Source organism: Salvelinus sp. IW2-2015, linkage group LG5, assembly GCF_002910315.2.
Source record: "Salvelinus sp. IW2-2015 linkage group LG5, ASM291031v2, whole genome shotgun sequence".
NCBI classification, from domain to species: Eukaryota; Metazoa; Chordata; class Actinopteri; order Salmoniformes; family Salmonidae; genus Salvelinus; species Salvelinus sp. IW2-2015.
In genome coordinates this window covers 26,433,204-26,442,555 of record NC_036844.1, presented here as the reverse complement: position 1 = coordinate 26,442,555, position 9,352 = coordinate 26,433,204, and the positions used below count along the sequence as shown (strand labels likewise).

Below are 9,352 nucleotides of genomic sequence, written 5' to 3'. Positions count from 1 at the left end.
GTGTGTGTGTGGTGTGTGTGTACATGTGAGTATACTGATATTTTTGCGGTGGACCGGGCTTGGAGCGCCAGGGCCATGATGTTTGTGGGGGATGAGAAAGGCTGTTAACTCACATACTTCCCTTCGTGTATCTGTCAACGTATAACGTAAGCCAGGCAGCCTCAATTTCATATGAGAGTTTGAGAAGTGAGACTCGGGAGAGAGAAAGGGAATAGAGGAGGGAAGAAGAAGAGAAAAGGAATAGGGTGGGGATAGATGTGGCAGAGAGAGATGAGAATAGGGTGGCTGGAAGAGATTGCTGAAGTCTGAAAGAAGAGAGAGAAAGAGAGCGAGAGAGGAGAATGGTCGGGGAGAGATGAGAGAAGGAGAGAGAGAGAGGAGAATAGGGTGGGTGGAGAGATGTGGCTGAGTCTGAAGAGAGAGAGAGAAAGAGAGCGAGAGAGAGGAGAATAGGGTCGGGGAGAGATGTGGCTGAGTCTGAAGAGAGAGAGAGGGAGAGAAAAAGAGCGAGAATAAGAGAGAGGAGAGAAAAAGAGACAGAGACAGAGAGAGATAAGGGAATAGGTTGGGGGAGAGATGTGGCTGAGTCTCCAGAGAGAGATAATTAATGAATGAATGAGAGAGAGCGAGAGGAGAGAAGAAAGAGAGAGAGATAAGAGAATAGGGTGTGGGAGAGGTGTGTTTTGTGGGGGGATGAGGGGGAGGCTGTCTAACTCAATCTGTCCCTGGTCGTGTATCTGTCACAGATAACGTAAACCAGCAGCCTCCATTTCATATGAGAGAGAAAGAGCGAGAGAGAGAGAGAGAGAGTAGGGTGAGATGTGGCTGAAGAGAAGAAAAAAAAGAGAAATAGAGAGAGAGAGAAAAAAAGAGAGAGAGAATAAGAGAAAAGAGAGAGAGAAAAAAGAGAAAGAGAGAGAACAAAAGAGAAAGGGAAAAAGAGAGAGAGAAAGAGAGAAAAGAGAGAGGGAGAGAAAAAGAGAGATAGAGGAAGGAGAGAGAACAAAAACAGAGAGAGAGAGAAAAAAGAGAAAGATAAGGGAATAGAGCAGGGAATAGGGTGGAGAGAGATGTGGCTGAGTCTCCAGAAAGAGATATACTTTTTAGACTTTTTGTCTTTCTTTAATGATACATCCTAATTTCATTAAAACCTCACCACCACCACCCCCACCCCCTTTAAAAAACAAATATTCCCTTTGCTGCATCCTCACCTTGCCCTCTACCCCACGATACAAAACAACATCACACATCACAATAACCACAACCTCACCTCTTCTACAACCATATATCCAACTCATCTTCCCCAGCTATACAGGCAGCCTCCCCGACACACCATATCTCTCCACACTTTTTATAATTTATTGAATTAAAATTCCGCGCGCAGAGACCATCCCATTAAATAATAGTAAAGGGTATGTTATCCCCCCACCTTTGACCCTGTTCCTCCTTGTTAGCCAAATTGCCAACTTTGCCTGAGCAAACAGAAAATTCAACCACACACATTTGGCCTTTTCCTTATTCGAATACCTGTACCCCATTATAAACATCCCGACAGTAAAAACCACCCCCAACCTCTCACACAGACATTCCAACAGAGACATTAATGGCATTAACCTGGCGCACACAGAAATCTCATGATGCGCAGTTTCACTCAGAAAGGACACCCCTGTCCGACTCCCGGGTCGACCGTGCCAACCAGCTATTTATTAGTGGCCAGGGCTCCATGTAGAACCCTCCACTGGAGGTCCCCTGACCTCTTTGGTACTGGGAGTTTGTAGAGCCCCCTCCATCTAAAACCCACCATACATTGAAACATTGGTGGCCCTTCCCCTTTGGCCGCTCAAACACCCCCCCCCCTTATCGGCTCAGACAGTGCCTCCTGGAACTCCCCCAGGAATCTCTCCAGCAGCCTAAGAGATGTTAGTCCTGTTTCTTGTGCCAGAACTTCCGGGGATGGGGGTTGAGGACAGCCAGTTCATACCACATGGAGGATACCACCAGGTTGTTGATTATCAGCACCCTCCCTCTATATGACACTTGGGACAGGAGACACCTCCACCTGGCCAGTCTTGACACCACTACCTGTGATAGCCCCTCCCAGTTATTCCTGATCCACCTCTCGAAGCCCAGGTACACCCCCCAAATGTAAAGCCCTTCACAACCCCACTGCAAACTCCCTGGAAGCAGAGGGGGGGGGGCCCTATCCCTCCATGCCCCACCCCTCCATGCCCCACATAACAGAGTTTTGGTCTTGCCCCAGTTCACCTTAGCTGACGAAGCTCCCTCGTACACCTTCAGACTTGTCAATAGTGCCCGCATATCCTGCCCATCCATGACCATCACAGAAACGCAATCTGCACACGCCGACACTGCTATGCCGGGCAACACACCCATGCCTGTCCATCACACTCCCTGCAGTATCCTGCGTACGAGGCCCAAAAAAGGCTCAATGGCTAGTTTGTATATAACTACCCCAATAAAGGGCATCCTTGTCTAATGCCCGTCCTCACCCAGACTGGCCTACTGAGCACCCCTCCCACCTTGACCATACATGACGCTCCAGCATACAACATCTTCACGCAAACCAAAAACCTTTCCCCAAACCCCAAAACAGACATCACATTAAACAGATACTCATGGTCCACTCTATCAAAATCCTTCTCTTGGTCTAAAGAGACCAGTCAAAGATCACAATAGAAAACATGATTAAGAACAAGTTGTCTGTGATTGAGCGTCCCGGTACACAATATGTCTGGTCCTTGTATACTATAGAGTTCAGATGGGAGTTCAGTCTGTTAGCAGGGACTTTGGTAAATATCTTGTAATACGCACAGAGCAAGTATTCAAGTATAAGTCTGGTTCAGCAAGTATAAGTCTGGTTCATCCTTGGGAGCAATTTTCAAATGCCTGAAGGTACCACGTTCATCTGTACAAACAATAGACACAAGTATAAACTCCATGGGACCACGCAGCCGTCATACCGCTCAGGAAGGAGACACGTTCTGTCTCCTAGAGATGAACGTACTTTGGTGCGAAAAATGCAAATCAATCCCAGAATAACAGCAAACGACCTTGTGAAGATTCTGGAAGAAAACAGGTACAAAAGTATCTATATCCACAGTGTGAAATGAGTCCTATATGACATAACCTGAAAAGGCCGCTCAGCAAGGAAAAACCACTGCTCCAAAACTGCCATATAAAGCTAGACTACGATTTGAAACTACACATGGAGACAAAGATCGTACGTTTTTCCTCTGGTCTTGATGAAACAAAAAATAGAACAGTGCCATAATACCATCATTATGTTTGGAGAGAAAAGGGTGGGATGCAAGCTGAAAACACCATCCCACCGTGAAGCAGCATCATGTTGTGGGGCTTTTGCTGCAGGAGACTGGTGCACTTCACAAAATAGATTCATCATGAGGATGGAAAATTATGTGGATATATTGAACAACATCTCAAGACATCAGTCAGGAGTTAAAGCTTGGTCGCAATGGGTCTTCCAATATGAGACAATGACCCCAAGCATACTTCCGAAGTTGTGCAAAATGCTTAAGGACAAACAAAGTCAAGTTATTGAAAATGGCCATCACAAAGCCCTGACCTCACTCCTATAGAAATTTGTGGCATAACTGAAAACGTGTGCGAACAAGAAGCCTACAAACCTGACTCAGTTACACCAGCTCTGTCAGGAGGAATGGGCCAAATTCCCCCAACTTATTGTGGAAAGCTTGTGGAAGGCTACCCAAAACATTTGACCCAAGTTAAACCATTTAAAGGCAATGCTACCAAATACTAATTGAGGTATGTAAACTTCTGACCCACTGGGAATGTGAGAAAGAAATAAAAGCTGAAATAAATCATTCTCTACTATTATTCTGACATTTCACATTCTTAAAATAAAGTGTGATCCTAACTGACCTAAAACAGGGAATGTTACTAGATTAAATGTCAGGAATTGTGAAAAACTGAGCTTAAACGTATTTGTTAAGGTGTATGTAAACCTCCTTACTTCAACTGTATACTGTCTTGGTGTTGGATGTCTAGTTCTCCAAACATCCACTAGTTCAAACTGCTAATGTTGTCCCTTAACACCCCACTGAGCCTGAATGAGGCTCCTCCCATTTCTATCTTTCATAAAATCCATCGTACAGTTCCAGTCCCCGCCTACCACCAGCGTCCCCTCAGGAGCTACCTGTAAGAGTTTCCTAAGACAACCAAACAGACGCCCCCTCTCTCTCTCTCTGTGTTAGGCGCATACCAATTTATAAGGACAAAACCCCTGTTGTAATTCTTTGTTTACTACAAACAGTAGTGGAGGGCGGCTCATGACTGGAGGCGGCTCGCTGACTGGCTGACGGCTCTGGCGGCTCCTGACTGGCTGGCGTCTGCGGCTCCTGACTGGGGTGGCGGCCCTCTGGCTGGCGCTCTCGGCTCCTGACTGGCTGGCGGCTCTGGCGCTCCTGACTGGCTGCGGTTCTGGCGGCTCCTGACTGGCTGGCAACTCAGACGGCGCTGGGCAGGCAGCAACCTAGACGGCGCTGGCAGGCAGGCAACTCAGACGGCGCTGGCAGCAGGCAACTCAGACGCGCTGGGCAGGCACAACTCAGACGCGCTGGGCCAGACTCAGGCCGCTGGCAGCAGGGCAACTCAGACGGCGCTGGGCAGGCAGGCAACTCAGACCTGCTGAGGCGCACAGTAGGCCTGGTACGTGGTACCGGCACTGGAGGTACTGGGTTGGAGACACGCACCATAGGAAGTGCGTGGAGGAGGAACAGAGTTCTGGAGACCCACAGGAAGCCTGGTGCGTGGTGTAGGCACTGTGGTACTGGGCTGCGGGGCGGGAATGGCGCCGGATATACCGGACCTGAAGGAGTACACGAGCTCGTGAGCACCAGAGCCTGCCCAACCTTACCTGGTTGAATGGTCCCCGTAGCCCTGCCAGTGCGGCGAGGTGGAATAGCCCACACTGGGCCTATTGCGCGAACCGGGACACCATTTTGTAAGGCTGGTGCCATGTACGCCGGCCCGAGGAGACGCACTGGAGACCAGATGCGTTGGCCGGCTTCATGACACCGGCTCGATGCCCAACTTAGCCCTACCAGTGCGGCGAGGTGGAATAGCCGCACTGGGCTAAGCACGCGACGGGGACAACCGTGCGCTCCACGCATACACGGTGTCTGACCAGTACGGACCCACTCCACGGTAAGCACGGGAAGTTGCGCAGGTCTCCTACCTGACTTCGCCACACTCCCCTTTCCCCCCCCCCCCCCAATAAATTTTGTGAGCCTCTCGGGCTTCCAGCCGCTCTGCCTTGCTAGCCCTCATAATGCCTCTCCGCTTATGCTGCCTCCAGCTCCGCTTGGGGCGGCGACACTCCTCTGGCTCTGCCCAGGGTCCTTTACCGTCTAGAATTTCCTCCATGTCATCCCTGGTACCGCTGCTGCTGTCGCTGCTGCCCATTGCCACGCTGCTTGTCCGGGTTGGTGTGATTCCCATGTAACGGCAGTCTATTTCGTCCTCCTCATCGGACGAGGAGAGGTGAGAAGGATCGGAGGACCAATGTACAGCGTGGTAAGTTTCCATGATTTAATAACATGAAAACAATATACAATTACAAAATAACAAAACAAACTAACCGCCACAGTCCCGTGTGGCACAAACACTGACACAGAAAACAACCACCCACAAATCCCCAACACAAAACAAGCCACCTATATATGATTCTAAATCAGGGACAACGATTGACAGCTGCCTCTGATTGAGAACCATATTAGGCTGAACACAGAAACAGACAAACTAGACACACAACATAGAATGCCCACCCAGCTCACGTCCTGACCAACACTAAAACAAGCAAAACACATAAGCACTATGGTCAGGACGTGACAATATCGTTGTCCGAGAGCACACAAAAAGCTATACATACCTCGGCCTAAACATCAGCGCCACAGGTAACTTCCACAAAGCTGTGAACAATCTAAGAAACAAGGTAAGAAGGGCCTTCTGTGCCATCAAAAGGAACATCAAATTCGACATACCAATTAGGATCTGGCTAACAATACTTGAATCAATTATAGAACCCATTGTTCTACAACCACCTAAAAGGATTCCCAAACCTGCCATAACAAAGCCATCACCTACAGAGAAATGAACCTGGAGAAAAGCTCCCTAAGCAAGATAGTCCTGGGGCTCTGTTCACAAACACAAACAGACACCACAGAGCCCCAGGACAGCAACACATGAGAAAACAAAAAATTAATTACTTGTCACATTGGAAATAATTTACAAAAAAACAGAGCAAACTATAATGCTATTTGACCCTAAACAGAGAGTACAAGTAGCAGAATACCTGACCACTGTGACTGACCCAAAATGAAGGAAATCTTTGACTATGTACAGACTCGGTGAGCATAGCCTTACTAATGAGAAAGGCCGCCAAAGGCAGACCTGGCTCTCAAGAGAATACAGGTTATGTGCACACTGCCCATAAAATGAGGTGGAAACTGAGCTGCCTAACCTCCTGCGAAATGTATGACCATATTAGAGACACATATTTCCCTCAGATTACACAGACCCACAAAAAATTTGAAAACAAATACAATTTTGATAAACTCCCATATCTATTGGGTGAAATACACCAGTGTGCAATCACAGCAAGAAGATGTGACCTGTTGCCACAAGAAATGGGCAACCAGTGAAGATCAAACACCATTTAAAATACAACCCATTTTTGTTAATTTCTTTAATTTGCACATAATATGACATTATTTTGGAACTTTTGTGAGTGTAATGCTTACTGTTCATTTTTATTGTTTATTTCACTTGCTTTGGCAATGTTAACATATATTTCCCATGCCAATATAGCTCTTAAATTGAAAATATTGAACTGAATTGAGGGCGAAAAAGAGAAGAGTGTGAGACAGAGGGAGAGGGAGAGAAAGAGAGAGAGTTGTCAGGGAATGTAGAAGGAAAGAGGGTGGGGGAGAGATGTGGGAGAGACAGAGTCTCCAGAGAGAGAGAGAGAGAGTCAGCGTGACATAGTGTAAGGAAGATGGTGAATGACAGTTAGCGCATACACACCAAACAGAAGCACATACCGTATGCAGATGTTCCCCTACTTATACGACACACTCTCCTCACATAGAGATAAGTGAACTCTCTACAGTCCCAAAGGTCTGTTTGTGTGTACGCGTGAACGCACGTGTGTGTGACTCACAGCGCATGGCGAGGATGCTCCACCCGAGGTGACAGCACATGCACCTTAAGCACTCTTTTTCCTCCATACAGACAAATACACACAAACTCTCTCTTCCTCTCTCTCTCTCTCTCTCTCTCTCTCTCTCTCTCTCTCTCTCTCTCTCTCTCTCTCTCTCTTCTCTCTCTCTCTCTCTCCCTCTCTCTCTCTCTCTCTCACCCCCCTCTCCGCTTCTGAAGGACAGTCAGATGGATGGGGCGTGAGCGCGACAAAGACATTGTAGCTCGTCTTAGAACGTTAACTGAGGAGAGAGGTGGCTGCATGGTTTCTCTCCTCAGCTTCTCTCTGTTTCTCTGTTTCTCTCTCCTCAGCCTCTCTCTGCTTCTCACTTTCTCTCCTCAGCCTCTCTCCGCTTCTCTCTTTCTCTCTTCTTCATCTTCCCTTTCCCAGTCGATCTCATTCTCTCCCATCACAGCCTCTCTCTCCCTCCCCTCCCTCCCTCCCCTCCCACTCTCTCTCTCTTTTTCTCTCTCTCTCTTTTTCTCTCTCTCTCTTTCTCTCTCTCTCCCTCTCTCTCTCTCTTTCTCTCTCTCTCTCTCTCTCTCTGTCTCTCTCTCTCTCTCTCTCTCTCATGAATGTCACCTCTGCTGATGGTTGCTGCTGGAATTCACAGACCACTCTCACACTCTCACACTCACCCGTGGGGGGCGGCCGGGGGTTAGTTGAGGGCTGTGTGGAGAGAGAGAATGCCAGAAGAGGAGGAAGATAGATCTCTCTCTGTCCATCCCTCTGTTCCGTTCCCGGCTTCATTCTTGTGAGTCCGTCACCATCCCGCCTGTATGCTGCCACTGGATCTAAGTCTGCTGGATTACCGCGCCGTTTCTCCGCTCATTATTCCTGACGCTTGCATTTCCACGGCAGGCAAAGTTGGGCATCCAGAGACTATATGTTGACTGCCTGTTCATTTCCTCTTGAATTTATATGCTGTTTGAGCTTCAAAATGATTTCACTCTTCACTGGAAGAAGTGTGATTTTAATATGACAGAGAAAAGAGCTCCGTCTCTTTTTTGAGGATTGTTTACTTATAGGATAGGCTAGTGATTTTGCTATATTTTGAACTTCGTTGTCGCTGGTGATTTGGTTGTGAGGGACAAGATGAGTGGGGAGGGAGGTTAGAAATGTAGGAAATGTCGATGTCTTTACATGTTTTATTTTTATCAAGCAGAGACATTCTAACCTCACTCACCCGTCTTTCTTTTTTACTGAAGATGTGACCTTAGTGGTCTCTGTTGTTCAGTGTTTTTTAGTGTTGGTGCATTTATTTCTCGTCACACTGGAGGGTCCGCTTTGGATGTGTGACTGCACTTGAACTCTCACCGTCCCCTGCTCTTCCCTTTTCCAGGGGGCTCTTAACCTAAACCCTCTCTCTTTAACCCTGCGTAAAACCCCTCTCCCCTCTCTGGGGCTCTCTCTGGACTTTCCAACCATTTTCTGTTGCTTGAAGACACAGACAGCCCCGCCAGAAGAGGGGCTGTTGGGTAGGAAGACACCCCCCTCCCAAAGGTGAGAGGGGGGGGGGAAGATGGCAGCTCTCGCCAGCTCTCTCATCAGACAGAAACGGGCGGTCAAGGATGACGGACAAAACCGACCGGTAGCCAACAAGAGGAAGCCTTGTCCCAAGAGCAACAAGTCTCTGTGCCAGAAACAGATCCTAGTTCTTATCTCTAAAGTGCGGCTATGTGGGGGTCGAAAAAGTCGAAAAGAAAAGAGACCGGGTGAGTCATCTCTCTCCTCCTTTTTTAAATGTATTTTTTATTCATAATAAATATAATGTAACATTTGGGGATGTTCCTGTTGGAATTAATTGGCAGAATGTTAATGAATGATTGATTTGAGAATGAGAAGATATGCGAGAATATAGAATTTGTTTGTTTGGATCAGTTCATGTCAGAATAAAAAGGAGTGCCATATTCTGAGCCCCTCGTTGTATTATGTATTCCCTAGTCCTAGAGAGGGAGGATGCATAGAGAGACAACAGAGCTTAATGAGGAGTAGTTAGAAGGACTCTCCCCTCACACTGCAATCAGCCTTCCTCTAAGCCTTAGAGTTCCCATCCTGGGTAGTACACAGCTGCTGGGTTCCCATAGACACAGC

General features: G+C 47.6%; 1 protein-coding gene across 1 annotated transcript in view; it reads left to right on the top strand.

Moving 5' to 3' along the window:
- Positions 1–7,918: 7,918 nt before the first annotated feature.
- The window catches only part of LOC111964129 (fibroblast growth factor 11-like), a 94,314-nt gene continuing 92,880 nt past the window's right edge, over positions 7,919–9,352 (top strand). Inside the window, exon 1 of the mRNA XM_023987869.2 lies at positions 7,919–8,973. Within this exon, the coding sequence (XP_023843637.1) occupies positions 8,781–8,973 (193 nt within the window). The 5' untranslated portion in view covers positions 7,919–8,780. The remainder of the gene's footprint in view (positions 8,974–9,352) is intronic.